This window comes from Myotis daubentonii, chromosome 7 (assembly GCF_963259705.1).
Source record: "Myotis daubentonii chromosome 7, mMyoDau2.1, whole genome shotgun sequence".
Classification (NCBI taxonomy): domain Eukaryota; kingdom Metazoa; phylum Chordata; class Mammalia; order Chiroptera; family Vespertilionidae; genus Myotis; species Myotis daubentonii.
In genome coordinates, this window is record NC_081846.1 from 56,177,188 (window position 1) to 56,198,330 (window position 21,143).

Consider the following 21,143-nt stretch of genomic DNA (forward strand, 5'->3'; position numbering starts at 1 on the left):
ACCTACTCTCCCCATGAAGAAGCAAAATTAAAAACTAAAGAAGTCCCATCTCAGCTCATTCCCAATCATTTGAAGCAATCAATGATTGCTTGATCCAAGGTTTAAATGTTATGTTATGTTATCTCCCCTTTGGCAGTTTCTAAATTTCTAAGTTACAGTGTGTCACATTCACCCGGTTGGTTATTTTCTTGGTTATTAGAGCAACCAAATTCGCTCTGTATTTTTTTATTTTCTTCTGTATCTTCTGGTTTTCTCAAAGCAGTTCACCTCTTTAGTAGCCTAAATCACCATACCTTCTCTCTAACTCTTGCCTTTTTTATTACATGTTCAGATGGTTCAAATTAGTCCCCTCTTTTCTAAAAGAGATATTTGACAAGCTACAATATTTTAAATTTTTATTTAATTCATTGGGATGACGTTGGTTAATAAAATTATATAGGCTTCAAGTGTACAATTCTATAACACATCATCTTTATATTGCATTGTGTTCAGTCTCCTTCCATCACCATTTATCCCCCCTTTACCTTATTTTACCCCCACCCCCATTTCCCTCTGGTAGCCACCATACTGTTGTCTGTGGACAACCTACAAATTTTAAATAGCGTAACTACTAGTGTGTTTGTGTGTGTGTGTGTGTGTGTGTGTGTGTGTGTGAGTATATATATATATATATATATATATATATATATATATATATATATATATATATTCACCCAATGATATGTGCTTATTGATTTTTGAAGGGAGAGAAAGAGAAATATCAATGTGAGAGAGAAGCATTGACTGGTTGCCTCCCATACGCACCCTGAACTAGATGAAATCCACAACCTGGGTATGTGCCCTGACCGGGAATCAAACCTGCAACCTTTCAGTGTATAAGACAACATTCCAACCAACTGAGCCACACCAGCCAGGCCTATATATACTTTTAAAATATTCTTTTTTTAATTGAGAAAATAATATCAAAAATAAGTCATAGACATGTTTTAGGAAAATTACCTATAAAGCCACTTCCAAAATATAACATTTTAATATTTTTTGATACTTTGTACATACATACATATTTGTAATTTTTTAAAATTCTTTATTGATTACAGTATTACATATGTGTCCTTATCGCCCCATTGCCCCACCTCCCCTCCCCCCACTCATGCCTTCACCCCCCTCTTATCTGTGTCCATTGGTTAGGCTTATATGCATGCATACAAGTCCTTTGGTTTATCTCTCTCCCTTCCCCCCACCCTCCCCTGCCTTCCCTCTGAGGTTTGACAGTCTGATCGATGCTTCTCTGTCTCTGGATCTGATTTTGTTCATCAGTTTATGTTGTTCATTATTTTCCACAAATGAGTGAGATCATGTGATATTTATCTTTCTCTGGCTGGCTTATTTTGCTTAACATAATGCTCTCTAGTTCCATTCATGCTGTTGCAAATGGTAGGAGTTCCTTCCTTTTTACAGTAGTATAGTATTCCATTCTGTAGATGTACCACAGTTTTTTAATCCACTCATCTGCTGATGGGCACTTAGGCTGTTTCCAAATCTTAGCTATGGTGAATTGTGCTGCTATGAACATAGGGGTGCATATATTCTTTCTGATTGGTGTTTCTAGTTTCTTGGGATATATTCCTAAAAGTGAGATCACTGGGTCAAATGGGAGTTCCATTTTTAGTTTTTTGAGGAAACTCCATGCTGTTCTCCACAGTGCACAAGGGTTCCTTTTTCTCCACATTCTCAACAGCACTTGTCATATGTTGATTTGTTGATGATAGCCATTCTGACAGATGTGAGATGGTACCTCATTGTTGTTTTGACTTGCAGCTCTTGGATGATTAGTGAATTTGAGCATTTTTTCATATGTATCTTGGCCTTCTGTATGTCCTCTTTGGAAAAGTATCTATCTATATCCATTGCCCATTTTTTGATCGGGTTGTTTATCTTCCTTTTGTTAAGTTGTATGAGTTCCCTGTAAATGTTGGAGATTAAACCCTTATCAGAGATAACATTGGCAAATATGTTCTCCCATTCAGTGGGCTTTCTTGTTGTTTTGTTAATGGTTTCTTCTTTATTTTCTCTTTATTTTCCATTGCCCTAGGAGCTGTATCGGTGAAGATATTGCTTCAACATATGTCTGAGATTTTGCTGCCTCTGGATTTCTCTAAGATTTTTATGGTTTCCATCTTACGTTTTAGTCCTTTATCCATTTTGAGTTTATTTTTTGTGTATGGTGTAAGTTGGTGGTCTAGTTTCATTTTTTGCATGTATCTGACCAATTTTCTCAACACCATTAATTGAAGAGACTGTCTTGACTCCATTGTATGCTCTTGCCTCCTTTGTCAAATATTAATTGAGCTTGGGGACTGGGTCAATTTCTGGTCTATATGCCTGTTCTTGTGCTAGTACCAGGCAGTTTTGAGAGCAGAGGCTTTGTAATATAGCTTGATACCTGGTATTGAAATCCCTCCTACTTTGTTCTTCTTTCTCAGGATTGCTGCAGCTATTCAGGGTCTTTTTTTATTCCAGATGAATTTTTGGAGAATTCATTCTAGGGCTGTGAAATATGGCATTGGTATTTTAATAGGGAGTGCATTGAATCTATAGATTGCTTTGAGTAGTATGGACATTTTAATGATGTTGATTCTACCAATCCATGAACACCGTATGTTCTTACATCTGTTTATGTCTTCCTCCATCTGTTTTTTCAGTGTCCTGTAGTTTTTTGAGTCATATTTGTAATTTTTTATTTAAAAAAACTAAATCCTTGTATTCTGCTTTTCTCAGTAATAAAAAAAAACTTAAGTTTAGACATAGTATTCCCCCAACACATGATTACTGACAAGAAACTACACGTTTTAAACTGGTTGGCAGCATTGTTGGTAAAAAAAAAAAAAAAAAAAAAAAATTATCCAACACACAGAGAACTGACTGAGAGAGAAACCAAAGATGCTGGATATATAGGCCGTCTTTTGCATTATGCCCTGATACAATGACAAAATTACGAACAGCTATTTTACTCTGTAATTTCTAAGATTCATAAAATGATGACTGGAAATCAATGAGACCTAAAAGCACAAAGAAAGGGGAGGAGCTGCTCTGTGCCTTGAACTGTTGGGGGTGCTCCCCTGGGGTGATCTCACCTGAGCTTCACACAGACTTTGTGAGTTAGGAGGTAGAGTCTGACTTTCTATAGAGTAGAACATTGAGGCTTGGGGAGTTAAACAACTGACCCACAGCATCTCAACACAAAGGGTGTGAGGGCATTTGGACATTGGCCCATCCAACTTCAATCTTTCCTCTGTGTCTATCCAAGAAGCCTGGGTGGTTTTCATTGTTTTCCTCCCAGTTTTGTCTTTCACCTTCTCAAAAGGTTCGGTACTGGATCATTGCACATTGTTTCCAAGGATATCTTGGTGGACAATAAACTCTACCCACACAGGTTTACAGAACAATTACTCAAACTGCGTTAGATGGAGAAGTGGTTTCTGCATAACCTCACCTTACAATGATGATTATTTTGGTGCATATTCCTTAGTGCTTCTATGTAATGTGTACAGTGGATGCATTTACTTATTTGTGTTTTCTAATTATTAGCTATGTTTGTCCATCTGATCTTCCTTCGTGACTTCTATGGTATAAGATAGAGAACTGCTAGTGATACTTTATTAATATTCAACAGATCTGCTTTTTTATTGCCACTATAATAGCTTTAGCGTAGGCTCCACAGAATTCAAATTGAAGTGATCATAACATGAAAGGCAAAATGGTTCAGCCAGAAGTGGACAAACCTCAGCAATACTGTGGCCCTCTGTAGACTGAAGACACTGACTAATATATACGACGATCTGTAATTGGACACTAAACTTGAGCCACTTGCTTTCTTCCTCATACAGGTCGGACTCCAAAAACACCAGACTGGTACAATCCAGGTAAGTTAAGAAAACTGAAACTTAGCCAAAGCCACCTTTACTTTTTCAATAATGCATCTAGTTTATTTAAACCCAGGCCTGAGTGACAGTTTCTTCTCTATCACAACCTTCAACTGAGATGAAGTATCTCCAGGCAGGGAGGTGGTTGGCTGTGGTGGGATGAGGCTATGAGGGTGGATTTGTCTTTCTCTGTGACTCTGGGTGGCAGTCACTGGCTCGGGAGTCCTCAGGAAGCACTGTCCTGCCCAGAGAGAGCCAGGAGTCTAAATGAATTATACAATTTTAAAAAGTTTTAAACATTAATTCATGCTTAGAGGGTGCAGTTTGGTTTACACAGTCATAACTCTGATATTCTTTTCCTTTAGAGCGTGCTGGAATTCATGGACCACCAGTTATAATAGAAGGGAGTGAATATTGGTTTGTCCCTGAACCTCGCTTAAACTATGAAGAAGCTGTCCTGTACTGCGCCAGCAATCATAGCTCCCTGGCTACTATAACATCTTTTGCAGGACTAAAAGCCATCAAAAACAAAATAGCAAATGTAATTTTAAAAAGAGTGTATCTTTAAATATTGTTCTTATTTTTATATTTATGCCATTAACACTTTTTCAAAATTTTTGCCAAAATCTACAAAAATTAAATGTTCCTCTCAAGTAAAATTTGCCTAACAACATTCAAATCCCTCGTTTCTTGTTAGAAATGTTAACTTTAATTGCTTATGTTTTAATAGTATTCAAGACTAATTATGAATATCAATTTATACAATGAACAGCAATAGAGAATATAAATTATTCTAAGTCCTTATCACATTTTTTACTAAAAGTTAACTTTATAGTTAACTTGAGTTTCTGTTTCTACCAATAACTAACTTTGCAGCCTACCTTTTTGGAAGAAAAATAATTTGTTCATCTTTAAATTTATAATTAGTTGCAATAGGACACTATATGTCCAATTGATGTATGCCCATAACTACAACAACCATATTTTCTATATGCAAAATAGGGCCTTTGAATATACAAAGAGTTTTCAAACTATTCTTTTGGTGAAAGGACGTGGTTTATGTAATTTAGATAGCAAAGTAACGGAATGTTTTGAAATATTAGTGTTTTGTAGTTATGGTGGGATGGGGTTAAATCAAAACTCTCCTAGAAAACTCAGCACATATAAGGATGGATATTTGGTTTGTTTTTCAGATATCTAGTGATGAGCAGAAGTGGTGGATGAGAACCTCTGAGCAGCGAATAATAGATCGTCATTTTATATAGTATGTATTTATTATTGACGCTACCTTATAAAGTGATTTAAAAGAAGCAGCCCCAAATTCCCTTTTAATAAATGTATTACCCTTTTTAAAATATATTTTTATTGATTTCAGAGAGAGTGAGAGAAATAGAAACATCAATGATGAAAGAGAATCATTGATTGGCTGCCTCCTGCATGCCCCCTACTGGGGACAAGCCTACAACCAGGGCATGTGCCCTGACCGGAATTGAACCGTGACCTCATGGTGACCTCGTGGTTCATAGGTTTGATGCTCAACCACTGAGCCACACCTGTTGGGCTAAATGGATTACTTTTCATAATTAGTTTTGCACATTAATCCATAAACTGCCTAGATTAGAGAAACCAAGTCCTTTTGCATATTTGCATCAAGAATTAAGGGGTAGCCCTAACCAGTTTGACTCAGTGGATAGAGTGTCGGCCTGCGGACTGAAGGGTCCCAGGTTCGATTCTGGTCAAGGGCATGTACCTTGGTTGCGGGCACATCCCCAGTAGCGGGTGTGCAGGAGGCAGCTGATCAATGTTTCTCTCTCATCGATGTTTCTAACTCTCTATCCCTCTTCCTCTCTGTAAAAAAATCAATAAAATATATATATTTTTAAAAAGAATTAGGGGTATAAAATAATGGCACAAGTTTAGAATTAAAATTATTTACAGTAAACACCAGAATAGGACATGTAACTACATTCTAAGTTGTCAAATCTCTCATTTTCTTTCAGCTCAAGACATCCATGGCATCACTTTCCTATAACATTTGGACAGGAATGTCTATACATGTCTGCCAGGACTTGGCTTAGCGGTAAAATTAATTCCAAATCCTTTAATGTTGATTATGTAACATGTGAAATTCAGGTTCAATTGCTAGTTCAATTTTGTTTTTCCCTTTGATTATGTGTTTGGTAGCTTTATCTTTTCTGATTTATTGCTAATCACAATAGCGCAATTTTCAGGTGCAAGTAAAGTTACTTTTCACTGTGAATATTTTTACTTCCTTTATGTTAAAGTAATTACTTACAAGTAAATTTACCACTTTTGTAACTAATAATCATGTAGACAACTTTGCAAAGATGAACAGGCAACAGTTCTAAAATATAGTTTAGGTCCCTTTCCCCTTCATTAGCCTCCTTCAACTCTATTTCCCTCCATCGGCAACTGTGGTAACTGCGGTGGTTACACCATACGGGTACATTTTTATAGGCAATATTGGTATGCTATAACCTACTGATATGAATAGTGCTAGAAGACATAAATGGCTAGAGAAGAGAAAGACTATATTTTAACCATCTGGGAATTAATTTAAATAGACTTTCTTTATGGCTGGATTGTTTTTAAAGTGTACTGGATGGAAAATCTGACCACAGTAATCCTGCTTTTCATTTCTCAGACTTAAATAAACCAGCAGACTGTAATACCAAGTTGCCCTTCATCTGTGAAAAATATAATGTATCTTCATTGGAGAAATATAGTCCAGATTCGGCAGCTAAAATACAATGCTCTGGGAAATGGATTTCTTTTCTGAATAAGGTAAAAAGAGAATTGCTACATTGTGCAAATGATGATTGCTTTCATGATGGTTGCATGGCCTGTGACAGGATGGCAATCCATCAAATAACTTCACTAAAACAGCCTCTGCATATTTCGATATCTCACCTTAGAAACCAAGTTAACTCTCAAGTTAGTCATGCCTACAGCTTTTTCAAAATAGTGTGCTTCTATTCTGTTATTACTCACACTTAAATTGCTGAAGTTCCAGTGTCAACAGAGAGTACCAGCAATACATTGAAGTCAAGACTGTCTCTATGGCATATAGGAAACTGACTTAATTTCTGGCTGATAAATTTTCCCCCTTATGGAAAACATCCACCCAACATCTACTAATCAAACTAGACTAGCATTTCCCAAACTACTTTCTGGGGAACTACACATATACTAACCAAATGTTAATCATTGATTTTACCTCTAAAGTAGAGTTTATGATTTACATAGGTTTGGGAAATGCTACATTCTATACTTGTTCCTTTGAGATATATAATCCATATTGGTATATGTATCTCTTAGGGAATGTATTTGATTGCTAAAAAGAGAGATAGGTACAGTATGTTAAAACATGTATTCTATTACATAAAGAAGTTAAAAGGTAAGCAGCTTGGCGTTGGTATGTAAACTCTGTGAATTCTTCAAAGGCAGGTTCCTTTTGTCTTTCTCCTCTGCCATGAGGCTTCCAAGCTCAAGCTCGGGGTGTTTGCTCTAGAGTCTTCTAGAAGCCACACAATGACTTGTATGCCCTTGGCCACTTCATTCTGTATGGAAGATGAAATAAAAACATTTTGTTGAATGTTTCAAGGAACACAATTTAGAACATACTACTCCACACTAATCTATACTAATAAAAGGGAAATATGCTAATTAAGGTGGATGTCTTCCAGACGTCCTTCCAGACAAAGCCACAGTGGCTGCCTGAAGCTCAGGCAAGTGTGGATGGTGGCTGCCGCTGCCCAGGGCCAGCCCAAGACTCAGGCAAGCTGTGAATAGCAGCTGCTGCTGCCCAGGGCCAGCTCGAGGCTCAGGCAGCCAAGCACAGCTGCAAGGCCCGAGGCTCAGGCAGCCATGGTGGCCACCAGTGGCAGCAGCAGCGGGGTGATGGGGGTGGCACCTTCCCCTGATCTGCCAGGTTGCCTCCAGCAGAGGGAGGCAAGACTTCGGCTTAGGCTGGGGGCTGAGGCAGTTAGGGATGATCAGGCCGGCAGGGGGGCAAGGTAGGGACAATCAGGCCAGCAGGGGGGCAGTTAGGGGCAATCAGGCTGGCAGGCAGGCAGAGGCAGTTAAGGGGATCAGGCAGGCAGGCAGAGGGGTTAGGGGCGATCAGGTAGGCAGGCAGGTGAGTGGTTAGGAGCCAGCAGTCCCGGATTGCGAGGGGGGTGTCCCAGATTGGAGAGGGTGCAGGCCGGGCTGAGGGACCACACCCCCAACCCCCGCGTGCATGAATTTCATGCACCGGTCCTCTAGTATGATTATAACATCAAAAAGAAAAAGGAGATGTGCCTAACAGCTAAAAACATCTGTAGTAAAGCTGAAATATTAGGGGTATATTTTGATTTTTTAAAATTAGGACAGTCTTTTCCCCCCAAAGTACTGGTACTAAATTTACACAGTCAATGTAAGTTGAATTAAAATATTCTGCCAAAGGACAGGGAAATAATTTTTTTAAATGATTTCTTTTTATATATAACAAGGTGATAATTAAGAATACAGACTTTGAAATCAGATGTAATGGAGTCTAAATGCTGACCATACCATTTTATGGCTTTTTTACTTATGGGTAAAGTTACTTACTGTACCTGTGCCTCAGTTTCCCCAGTTGTGAGAATTAAATGAGCTAATACTATGCAAATTGTTTAGCACAGAGGAAGCACTCAATAAATGGGAGATATAAAAAGTCATTCAAAGACCACTCTTCAGTTGTTTATATAGAGAGTATAGATCTGCATTGTTATAGTACTACTTTATAAATTTCCATATCTGTGACATACAGACCAAAAATTAGCAACCCTCTAAAAGATGAGACAGCCCTAGCCGGTTTGGCTCAGTGGATAGAGCGTCGGCCTGCGATCTGAAAGGTCCCAGGTTCGATTCCGGTCGAGGGCATGTACCTTGGTTGCGGGCACATCCCTAGTTGGGGGTGTGCAGAAGGCGGCTGATTGATGTTTCTCTCTCATCGATGTTTCTAGCTCTCTACCCCTCTCCCTTCCTCTCTGTAATAAATCAATAAACTATTAATAATAATAATAATAAAATAAAAGATGAGACATTTATTTCCTATGTGAGCTTTCCCATGTCTGAAATCGTATGCTTCATATATGTTCTTTGTTTGCAGTGTTTTCTAAAGCTTCAACCCAAGTCTCTCACGTTTTCTGAAGCAAGCAATACTTGTCACACCTACGGAGGCACCCTTCCTACAGTGTTGAACCAAAGAGAACAAGGTAGCAGAATTGCTTTGTAAACATATTTTATTCTGATCTGGGGGCAAAGTTAGTTTTGGGAGGCTGAAGGGAATCAATATAGTTTTTAAATCTTATTAAGCTATTTTTGTAGAGAGTGGGTAAAAGACTATCATGATAGATAAGCAGGAGGTAATCATTGACATTTTTAGTATATCTTTATTTTGAATAAGTCAAATGCTTTTAAAAAAAAATCTCTTTCTGACAGATTTTATTACATCGTTGCTTCCGGATATGGAAGATGCTCTGTGGATTGGTTTGCGCTGGACAGCCTCTGAAAGAATAACTAAATGGATAGATAACAGAGAGCTGACATACAGCAACTTTCACCCATTCTTGGTGGGTCGGAGGCTAGCAATACCAACAAATGTAAGTTTTTTGGAATCAGTAATCTATGTGGCTCTATGAAATCTTGAGCCTTCCATAAATTATTGGATTAAGAACAAGGGCCTGTTATATGAGTTCATTTATATGAAATGCCCATAAAGTAGATTAGTGGTTGCCAGAGCCTATAGAGGCTAGAAGGATTGAGGGTGATGGTGAAAAGGTACGGGGTTTCTTTTGAGGGAGGTGAAATGTTCTGAAATTGATTGGAGGGTAATGGTTGTACAACTCGGTGAATATACTAAAACCTATGGGACTCATGCTTTCAGTGGGTGAATTATATTGTCTGTCAATTGTATCTCAATAAGACTGTCACAAGAAGAAGAACAATAACAACAGTAGCGTCTCTAGCCTTCATGTGTATGCCCTCATTTTTCACAATAGCACCAGATCCACAGCCCTTATGTCACAATAATGTAAAACTGTCAAGTAGTGAGTTGCAAACAGAAGCAATTATAAATGCTTTACTTAATATTTTGGGATTTCAAACTGTCAACACCAGTCTCCTGAGGTAAAAAGTACAAAATTGGTGATTAGTGATCATTTTTCCCCTAAGAGTTAAATGTAAAGAAGCTCGAAAAGGAGATTAGGCATTATATTAACAATAGTTGCCTATATCATGAGATCACTGCCCATAGCTTCTGTCCTCCCTATTTGCTGGATACAAACCACCTTTTGCACAAAGAGCAAAGATTAAGAAATGAACTTTAAAACTGAATTCCAGAAATACATCCTAGACAATGACTATGTAATCATTTTCCCTAGTCCTAGCTAATTATCTAGCATTATTTATTGCATTTATTTCCATTTGTTAAAAGCAACATAGGCCCAGCCAGAGTGGCTCAGTGGTTGAGCATCGACCCATGAGCCAGGAGATCATGGTTTGATTTCTGGTCAGGACACATGCCCAGGTTGCGGACTCAGTCCCCAGTAGGGACCGTGCAGGAGGCAGCCGATCGATGATTCTCATTATTGATATTTCTATCTCTCTTTCCCTCTCCCTTCCTCTCTCTGAAAAATCAATAAAAACATTTTTTTAAAAGGAGATATAGGATGCCTTCTTTGTTATATATGAAGTGTATGTGCATATGAGATAGACTCTTATATAGCAATCTCACAGATCTAAATACTCTAATTTTGCCATATTTAAAAATATTTCATAGGACTGGATATCTTTAATTATTTACCTTTAAGATATTTTTAGCTATTCTTGTCCATTCTTCCAGACAAACTAGGTTTAGTCAATTTCCAATCAAAACAATTAAATAAAAAATTCTGAGGACAATCTGACAATATTTGAGGGATAATTCACATATTTTTATTACTCTTCTAATTCAAGAATATAGTATAATATCTCTCTATTCAAGTCTTCCTTTATATCTCTCAAGGAAGTTTTTATAACAGTTGTCTTTCTTATTGCTATTGATATGGCAATTTTTTCTTGATTTTCTTACTGATATGTAGGAAAGCTATTGTTTGGAATTTTTATGTATTTACTAGAGGCCCGGTGCACAAATGGGTGGGATTCCTTGGCCTGGCTGGCAATCGGGGCAATCAGGGGGAGGGACTGCGGGAGGTTGGCTGGCTGCGGGAGTTTGGCTGTGGGAGCACACTGACCACCAGGGGGCAGCTCCTGCTTTGAGCATCTGCCCCCAGGTGGTCAGTGCACGTCATAGTGACCGGTCGTTTGGTCAACCAGGCATAACAGTCACTTAGGCTTTTATATATATAGTTTTCATAGGCATCAATCTTACTAAAAGCCCTTATTACTTCTCAGAGATATTCACTAGGTTTCCTTATGTTTCCTAATGAGACAATCATAATTTTCAAATAACAGTTCATGCTTTACTACATATTGTGTAACTACTAGAACAGCCGTGGGCAAACTACGGCCCGAGGGCCGGATCCGGCCCGTTTGAAATGAATAAAACTAAAAAAAAAAAAAAAAAGACCGTACTCTTTTATGTAATGATGTTTACTTTGAATTTATATTAGTTCAAACAAACACTCCATCCATGCTTTTGTTCTGGCCCTCCGGTTCAGTTTAAGAACCCATTGTGGCCCTCGAGTCAAAAAGTTTGCCCACCCCTGTACTAGAACCATGGTAAATACCAGGGGTAATAAACACCTTCCTAGACTTAATCTAAATTTTCATGGGCCTATCTGCAGTCTTTCACTGTTATATTATGTATATGATGTTGTCTCTTTGTTTAAGATATATTATTGTATAACTAGCTTATTTTGAATTTTTATTCAGAAATAAGTACTAAGTTTTTTAAAACTTGTTTCCAGCACCTATTGAAATTGTCATATAGTTTTTCCCATTTAGCCTATTGGCAGTTGGTATAATAAATTAATAGATGTTATATTAAACCATCATTATCTTCTCATAAAAATCTAGTTGCTCAAAGTGGATTATTATTTTACTATTCTAACAAGTTAGATTTGTTAGGGTTTTATCTGGGAATGTTTTCATCTCTGTTCATAGAGTTTTTTGTGTTTTTTTTCCATAGCGTTTTTTTATGCCATATTGTCAGATATTTTTTTCTGATCATGTGAGCTTCCTAAGATGAACTCCGTAGCTTTCTGCCTTTGTATTTTGAATTAGGACTCAGTTTGAGGCACTATCTTTCCCTGAAAGTTTAAAGAAACTACTCACAAAGCCACATGATGTTAGAACCCTTCTCAGGGATCATTCTTGCTGGGGTCTTCAGACTGTTGGTTTCAAGACTGCTTGTTTCTGTTTGCCTTTTTGTTTAGGTTTTTGATGAAGAGTCCCGCTACCACTGCGCCCTGATGCTCAACCACCGAAAGTCACCTTTAACTGGAACGTGGAACTTCACATCCTGCAGTGAACACCACACTCTGTCTCTCTGTCAGAAATACTCAGGTATGGGTTATTATCTCGTAACTGTGGGACTTTATGATGTTAGCTATGTACAGTCTTTTTTTTAACAAAAATCTGATAAATGAATTAAAATTAATTTGTAATCACATAGCTTTCTTAAAATGTCAACATGACTAAATTCATATTGGTTCAGTGAGTCAGGGCATCTCAAATGGAATGTGATTTTTTTTTCAAGTATTATCATCATACTTAATTAAATATCAAGATTAACTATCAGGTGGGATTTGTTATTAGGAATTGTCTAATGATAAGTTATGGTTGAATTTTATTCTCCTTTCTACGCTGGCATTTTTTAGATTTTACTTTCTATCATGGGAAAAGGGGGAGAAAAAACTTAATGTTTTAAATTTAGTTCAGTATAAACATTCACAGATAAATTTAGTACTAAAAAAGGATGTGAAGCATTTATAAATGGATCACTATCACTTCCTATAACCCAAATAAAACTAAACTATATATTTAAAAATAGGAATTGTCCATATTTTCAAAAAAATATTTTAAGAGATATTAAATTTTTCATTAATCACAATAAGTTTTTAACAGATGATTTTTTTTAACTTTGTTATGTAGTGATACTCTCAAGTAGGTAATCTTCTGAAGAACTGTTTGCTAAATGAATCCCTCTTGTTGAAGCATTTCAAACAAAGCAAGTAGCTGACACGAACCTAAGTGGAAATCTTTTCACAGGCTACTTTTGCTTATAGCTTTTCTGCTTCCTAAATCGGGTCAGCTAAAACAGAATTTTCTTTTGATTTTAGAAAACAAAGGTTGGAGCTCATACATTTTACCTAAGGTATACAGGAAGACATACCTAGCTCTCCCACCCAAAATATAACATAAACTGATAGATAAGTAATATCTAAAGTACATTATTATGGGGGGGGAAAAATTTAATGTCCTATGACTCACAGAGTGGGTAGTTATTGTGTCTTTTTTCTTTTACACACAGACGTTGAAGGCAGTCAGACCTTGCAGAATACTTCAGAGACTGTAAAGTACCTAAATAATCTGTACAAAATAATCCTGAAGACGCTGACGTGGCCCGAGGCTCTGTGGGAATGCCAGAAACACGGCATGCGCCTGGTGAGCATCTCAGACCCGTACCAGCAGGCGTTCCTAACCGTGCAGGCCGTCCAGCATAACGCCTCCTTGTGGATCGGACTCTCCAGCGAAGACGTAAGTTTTCAGTCCCCACTGTCAGGATCGGGTGATGGGCTGCAGCATTTTTTATTATGCACTGTCTCTCATCAGACAAACAAAAACACGCAAAACACCCAGAGATCATAAAACCTTACTGCGGTGAATTTCATGAAGTATATAGTTTTTAGTGGCAGTCGTCTTTCCACTGTTGGAAGACCTGGTGCTTTATTGTTTTTTGTTTGTTTGTTTTTTTGAAATGCATTGAATTTATTTGCAGTAGCTATGGGATATCTTCAAAAATTTCAATTCCAAAGTAAAAAAAAGTTACATGGATGTTAATGGGACATACCGTATTTTGTCAGTAAGGTGCAGTCTTGACTTGCAGAAGGTTCAGGGAAATAAAATCCTGGCCTATGGCATGTGAGTACTTTCCTTAGCTACATGTATTGTTCAGATTAAGAAAAAGTTCTAGCGGGCCTATGTAGCTGATCATTTCTTTAACTTATTCCAACGAACAACTGAACTGGAATCAGGAGCTGCCATTTCTCCTCAGCCAGCAAAGAGAAGAGAGGAGGGATAGGATTACAAAACCGGATGGGGCTGGGTGTACAGAAGCCCTACGGATGGCACTGACCAGTCCTTCCTATCCCTTTTGGAATCAGCAGAATGAAATGAAGACACTCTAAGAAGGGATAGTGTTTTGCCACATCTTAAGCCATGATTCCAGGTTGATGTCTTGGGTAGTTCTCATTCATTTCATAGCCCAGCAAGGAATGCTAGTCTCCTATCCATTCCCAACAGTAAACTGCATACAAATGGGAGTAATTATGCTACTGAAGCTTTGGGTTGTAATTAATAGAGTTTTTTTTTTAAGCTGTAGTATTCCTCTCAGCATTATAGGCCATTTTGTTCCTTTTCTTGGCCTACTGTGCAATTCTTTGATACTCTGCCCACTGAGATGTATTGTAAGGGTAAGATATAGGGCTGGAGTATAAGGCTGCATACGTTATGCAGTGCATAGGAGGTGCCATTTACAAAGATTGTGATGTGAACTTTGCCCCCTGCATCTGCATAGTGCATGACTGGTGAAGCCCTAGTTAGATAAAAGTCACCTAGACCGGTATTCCTAAACTACTCTCAGAGTGAGGGTAATGGGCAGAGTAGGAGAGCAAGTGAGTCCATTGCCTTATGAAGCAAACGTAAGTTATGTACACCTAAGGATGACCCTCAGTATATCAAGATGGTTTTAGGCTGCCTGGAGATAATGTGATCGAAGACAATTCAGTCCTAGCACAAACCCAGAGCTGAACTGGAGAATAGACTCAGAAGTAACCATTATCTTTGACAAACTTTGGATTCATTATCACCAGCAGTTACCAGACACTCATTGAAAAGAAGCAGTATTTAGAAATTGCTTGAAGAAGAGTTTCTCTAAGACTCTGGATATTTTATTTTATTAGTCCTCACCTGAGGATATTTTTCCTACTGATCTTTAGAGAGAATGGAAGGGAGAGAGACAGACAGACAGACAGACAGACAGACAGACAGACATCTATGTGTCTGGTTGCCTCCCACACATGTCCTGACCAGGGCCAGGGTCGAACCTGCAACCCAGGTACATGCCCTTGACCATGTACCTGTGATCCTTTGGTGTGCAGGCCGACATTCTAACCACTGAGCTACACCGACCAGGGCAAGACTGGATATTTTATATTTTTTTAAAAAATATGTTTTTATTGATTTTAGAGAGAGAGGAAGGAGGAGGGAGAGAGAGAGAGAGAAACATTGATGAGAAACATTGATCGGCTGCTTTCCTGCAAGCCCCCTACTGGTTATTGAGCCCGAAAACCAGGCATGTGCCCTGATTGGGAATTGAACCGGTGACCTCTTGGTGCATGGGATGACACTCAATTCACTGAGCCATACCTGCTGGGAGGGATATTTTAAAATGTACCCCCTAGTCAAGCCAGATCATCAGCTTGAACTGCTTTCCCAGACCTCACAGCATCATTTTCTTCATAACATTGCTTTACTTTCTCTTTGGTGTTTGTTACCATATGAAACCCATCCCTGTGTCTCTTGTGAGGCTGGTAATAAGTTACTATATTTTCTGGTTTCAATCACCTTGAACTTCTGAAACAAAAGCAATATTATCACTATGGAAAATTTATTAAGTTCTAGTAAAGTAAAAGAAAATATTTAACTCAACTGTAATCCCAGTGCCTAGTGATAAATATGGTTTAATCATTGGGTATATATCCTTCAAGTTATTTTTATATGTACATGTATTTATTTTTAAGATAATTTCGATCATATTGTTTTGTAGCTTTTTCCCCCACGTAATGATTTGGGTCTTGTTTCTTATATTATTTTTCAATCTTTACCTATATTTCTCTGTGTCCCTGTTACTGTTTTGTTTTTTGTTTTTTTAACTAATTCTATGTAGCTGTTTAGTATGTATCTTCATAAGCCTCCTTAAATCTTTGGGACAGGGGAGGGCATAAATAAATAAAACTTTACATTGAGAGCAATGTGAAGGTATTGAAGTATTTTAAATGTGGGAACAACAATATCAGATTTTTAATTAAGAAAAATTATTCTGGGAGAAGGTGGGGGCGGAAGTGAGTAGTCTAGACATAAGAGATTAGAGTTTCTTGTAGAAATTCATGCAGAAAATGCTATTGGCCTGAACTAAGGCATGTTTGCAGCATCTGCAGTGCAGCATTTCTGGGAAATGTAAAGTCCAGAGTGTGACTGTGGCAGTAGGTCACTCGAGTATGTGGCAGTAAAAGTACATACAAGTAGAGAGTGTCAAGGAAACTTGGGAACTGGGAGAATCACCCACGTGAACATAGATTTCCCTAAGTCAGTGGGAGGGCCAGGGGTTGGAGCAAGGCCTGGGGCACCTCCTTAGTGAATGTCAGCAAGGAGCAGATGGGCGGGATCCATAGTGAATGTCAGACAGAGACAAGGAATCTGGGAGTTGGCAGTGGTAAGAGAGGCATAAACCTCAAAGGAAAGGGCTGAAAGAGATAAAAATACTACCCCATTCTCATAGCCCTCTAGGGTTTGAAAATGGAAAAACAAACAGCATTCCCTTGTGATTGCTGGAAGGAAATTATTCTCTTTTAAAAAACAGGTCAAGAATTTAGTAAACAGAGCCCGGCTGACATGGCTCAATGGTTGGGCATCGACCTATGAACCAGAAGGTCACAGTTCCCAGTCAGGGCACCTAAATGCAGGAGGCAGCCAAAGAGTGATTCTCTCTCATCATTGATGTTTCTACCTCTCTCTCCCTTCCCCTTCCTCTCTAAAATCAATAATAAAAATATATTTTTTAAAAAAGAATTTAGTAACAGCTATGTATAGTCTTAGTAAAGAGATTTAGTATTCATTAAAGAGATGGAGTGTGTGAGATGATTAACCTATGAGGATTACAAGTTTCAGAGGCCCAGGACCTGGGTTAATTGGGAGTGCAGCAAGGGGGTGGAATCCAGGGTCATACAACTACAGTCACATGGCCAGAGGGCTACCTCTGAAGCCACGTGGCCTGGGGGTTAACTTAGCACAAGTGACAACTAGAACTCTGGTGGAGAACAGCTCAGAATGAAACATTGGGGGTATTGAGGCTTAACCATGTTTGCTATTTTGGGTTCACTAAGGAGACTGTGTGTGGCCTTTGCCCAGTATTCCAAATAAGCCAGTGATACAAAATTCACCTTGGGCCTCGGGAAAGCTTCGCTCCATGAGTCCCTATGTGAGGCCTTGGCTCTGGCAGCACCATGGGGAAGCTCAGACAGAACTCTACCCCACAATCCATCTCCTAGACTTCTGTGCCTACTCTGTAAAGCCTTCCTCGAGATAGCTGAGTGGCCAGGCCCTGGTCAGGATGTAATGACAGGTGTTCACAGACTTAAAGTGCACAGTAGACTATAGTGATAAGGAAGTGTGTCTCCAAAGACAAGTGTGGAAACACTGGCATGACATCCACATGGTCTGAGGGGTTAGGAGGGAGGGAGCTAACATGTATGTCGCTTTCTGTGTGTCCCAGCTAGCCACTGAGGTAAGTTTTTTACATGTGTTTTGCCATTAATTCCATCCAGGAGGTTCAGTGTCACATCCATTTAATAGCTGAGGGGATGAAAACTTGGCGAGGTAAACTCACAATCAAGAACTAATAAGTGACCAAACCAGAATTCAAAACCAGGTGTGCTTAGCTCTGAAGCCCATGCTCTCTCCACGACTACACGTTGTCTCTAACTTTTCTGATTTCCAACAACCAACAATGCCAATGATGTGTGAGGCAGCATAGTGTAATAATTCAGACCATGGACGCCAGGACCTGCCGACCTGGATTAGAATAGCAGCACTGCAGTTTATGTTCTACGTGACTTTGTGCACTCTACATGCCTTCAGTGTCCTCATCTGTAAAATAGGTATAATAGTACCTATCTCCTATGGCTATGAGGATTAAATAAGTTAACATTTGCAAAGCACTTAAACCAGTCCTGGACACATAGTAAGTGCTATGTGAGTGTGTGTTAAATACAAGATAAAATTAAAAGTCATTAGATGGACCATGAGGGCCAAAGCAATACAAAAGGGATTACATGAAGTTGTCACTTGAAATGTGTTTTCGTTCTTTGCAGGATGAACTCAACTACATTTGGTCAGATGGGAAACATCTTCAGTTTAGTCGCTGGGCTGAAAACAATGAGCAGCTGGAGGACTGTGTGTTTTTAGATACTGACGGATTCTGGAAAACAGCCGAATGCGATGACCACAAGCCGGGTGCTATTTGCTACTATCCAGGAAGTATGCTAAATTCAAATATTTCATTTCTCAAATTATGATTAGTCTCATGACGGGTGTGGTTTTGTAAAATCTGGTTTTGAAATTGTAAGAAAATTACAATCATGTTCTTGTTTTTTTAAATATATTTTTATTGACTTCAGAGAGGAAGGGAGAGGGAGAGAGAGACAGAAACATCAATGATAAGAGAGAATCATTGATTGGCTGTCTCCTGCATGCCCCACACTGGGGATGGAGCCCACAACCTCAGGCATGTGCCCTGACCGGGAATTGAACCGTGACCTCCTGGTTCATAGGTCGATGCTCAACCACTTAGCCACGCTGACTGGGCACAATCATGTTCTTTTAACAACAAAATTTGTTGTGAAAATAATGTATTCAAAAATTACGATATATTAAATATTCCGTCATTAATATTTTTTTTTATTTTTAGACATGTTTTATCTTTATCAGCTGACAATGGTAATTGTCCTTTTAATTTTAAATCCCCATTGGCCTCATTTGCATATATTTGCTGTTTATAGTCTTACAGAAAATTGTATATTTGTAGTAATCCTTTTACAATTCATATCATCAGCTACAATTTCTTCTATAACTCACTGTTAAGATTCATTTGGTTGTAAGTAACAGCAATGAGCTCAAGCTAGTTTTAAACCAACAAAAAGAATTTTAGATCCTTAAAAATGGGGATAGTGCTAAGCCTTGTGAGGAATGGAAATCAGAAACAGATGCCATCCTCTACCTATCCTTTCTGCTTCTCTCTGTGAACCTGCACTCCTCTCTTTACCTGCTTTCTGCTTCTCTGTGCACATGTTGACCCGTGGCGGCTCTGCAGCTCTCACCTGTCCCCATCACTGGAGGTGACTGTCCCTGAATACCACTTTTCATTTCCTTAGAGGGAATCTGAAGGACTTGGCTGAGTCAGGTATGCAATCTCTAGCTCACTCAGAGGAAAGTGGTCTTGCAACGGCCAGGGGTCCCCATGTGTGGGCTTGGGGTACGAAAAAGACACTCCTTCTCAGACGGAGGGACTGGTTATAAGCTGGGAGAGACTGGCAGGTCTCTCTACTGCACACCTAAGCAGTTCTATGGGCTTTGAGTAGAGCATGTCTATACTTGCATCTTCTTGAATGTATGGCCTTTTCACAGAATGGGGGGGGAAAGCCGTAATTAGGTTTTCTAGATGTCAGGTTTTAAACTATTTGTTTGCTTTTGTTAAAGCAATGACTTACTTAGTACATCACGTATTTCATTAAATGTTCCTTTAAAATTAGAAAAGATATCAGTAACCAGACACTTGCAGATGAACCCTCAAAGTTATAGTTAAGTGCCTTTTATTATGTTTGTATAGTTTCTATGAGGCGGCCTTTTGTAGTTGAAGTTTGGAGATGGAGGAAGACAGAAACTAGTTAACCCACTAGCACCTCGTTTTTTACATTCTTCCCCTCACGCCTCAGCAGGGGAAAGGAAATGACTGCGTTAAATAATTTCTTTCCTAAAGAAAGCTCGTTAGAAGGTCACATGATATTGAATGTAAACAGAACAAGCATCACCAGGCTAGTATTTCTTGGCTTCCTGAATATTTCCTACTAATCAAGTCCAATTACTATACATAGGATTTAGCATTTATATCTGAAATTAATATTCAGACCATTCATTTTTTCTTTCTAGATGAGACTGAGAAAGAGGTCAAGCCAATTAACAGTGTTCGTTGTCCATCTCCTGTTTTAAATACTCCATGGATACCATATCAGAACTATTGCTACAATTTCATGATAGCAAAGAACAGATACACAGCAGTAACAAAAGATGATATTCATTCTAGATGCCAACAACTGAGTAAGTATATTATATGGCCATTATATATTGCATTATGCTCATTTTTTTAAAATCTTGCCTGTGTTATAAATATTTCTAATTAGCACTAGTAACAAGATCTCAAAAGTATTCATCTTCTAATTTCTACATTAATTTGTTTTTAATTAAAGTGGAAGGTATAGCAGTTACCTCTTTCTTCATTCATTCATCAGAGAACTAGTCTGGCTTTACAGGTGTAAACAAAATGGGTTCTACTTCACAAGGGAAAGAAATATCACTATATAGAGGGGACTGTGGGCAAAATGAAAAGTGCATTTGAGTGGTCAGAAGCTTAGATAAGCCACAAAGAAGCAGCTCTGCTTGAAAAAAAATACATACTTCACACTTTGAAGACGTTTCAGATCTTTCCTATGCCATCCACTGGGGATTTGGAACTTCTCAACAGTGGACCTATGAATTTTGCAGAAAGTGTCTATGGGAAATACCAAGCCATTACCCTCCCCACACCCCCAAAGACTGCTATGTTGAACCCTTTTCTTGAGAAGTGTTCTACACAAGAGGATCCTTAGAAAAAGAACAAGGTTAAGAAACACCATCGCTTCCTGTTACAGATGATCAAATGTGCATTTGCATATATTGTAAGAAATACTGGCACAAATGAACTAGTTGACTTGTTTAACCAGTGTTTGCAAAGTTTTCATCCATGTAGCTCCTTTCTGAGGAACTCCTATTAATTCCCTGAGGAACACACTATGGGAAATAAAAACTTTTTTTAACCCTAATGTAAGAGTGATCGCTAAGACAAAGGAAGCTCTGTCTTAGAACCCATCCAAGAGGTTTTATTTATTATAGTATTTGACAAGGTATCCAGCACAAATA

General features: G+C 38.5%; 1 protein-coding gene across 5 annotated transcripts in view; it reads left to right on the plus strand.

Moving 5' to 3' along the window:
* The window catches only part of LOC132238610 (lymphocyte antigen 75-like), a 129,496-nt gene that overhangs the window by 50,181 nt on the left and 58,172 nt on the right, over nt 1–21,143 (plus strand). For all 5 annotated transcript variants that reach the window (XM_059704333.1, XM_059704329.1, XM_059704331.1 and 2 more), the window contains 11 exons: nt 3,888–3,923; nt 4,289–4,464; nt 5,117–5,187; nt 5,924–6,003; nt 6,589–6,728; nt 9,079–9,184; nt 9,411–9,571; nt 12,347–12,476; nt 13,444–13,670; nt 18,284–18,449; nt 20,118–20,285. In XM_059704333.1, the coding sequence (XP_059560316.1) occupies nt 3,888–3,923; nt 4,289–4,464; nt 5,117–5,187; nt 5,924–6,003; nt 6,589–6,728; nt 9,079–9,184; nt 9,411–9,571; nt 12,347–12,476; nt 13,444–13,670; nt 18,284–18,449; nt 20,118–20,285 (1,461 nt within the window). The remainder of the gene's footprint in view (nt 1–3,887; nt 3,924–4,288; nt 4,465–5,116; nt 5,188–5,923; nt 6,004–6,588; nt 6,729–9,078; nt 9,185–9,410; nt 9,572–12,346; nt 12,477–13,443; nt 13,671–18,283; nt 18,450–20,117; nt 20,286–21,143) is intronic.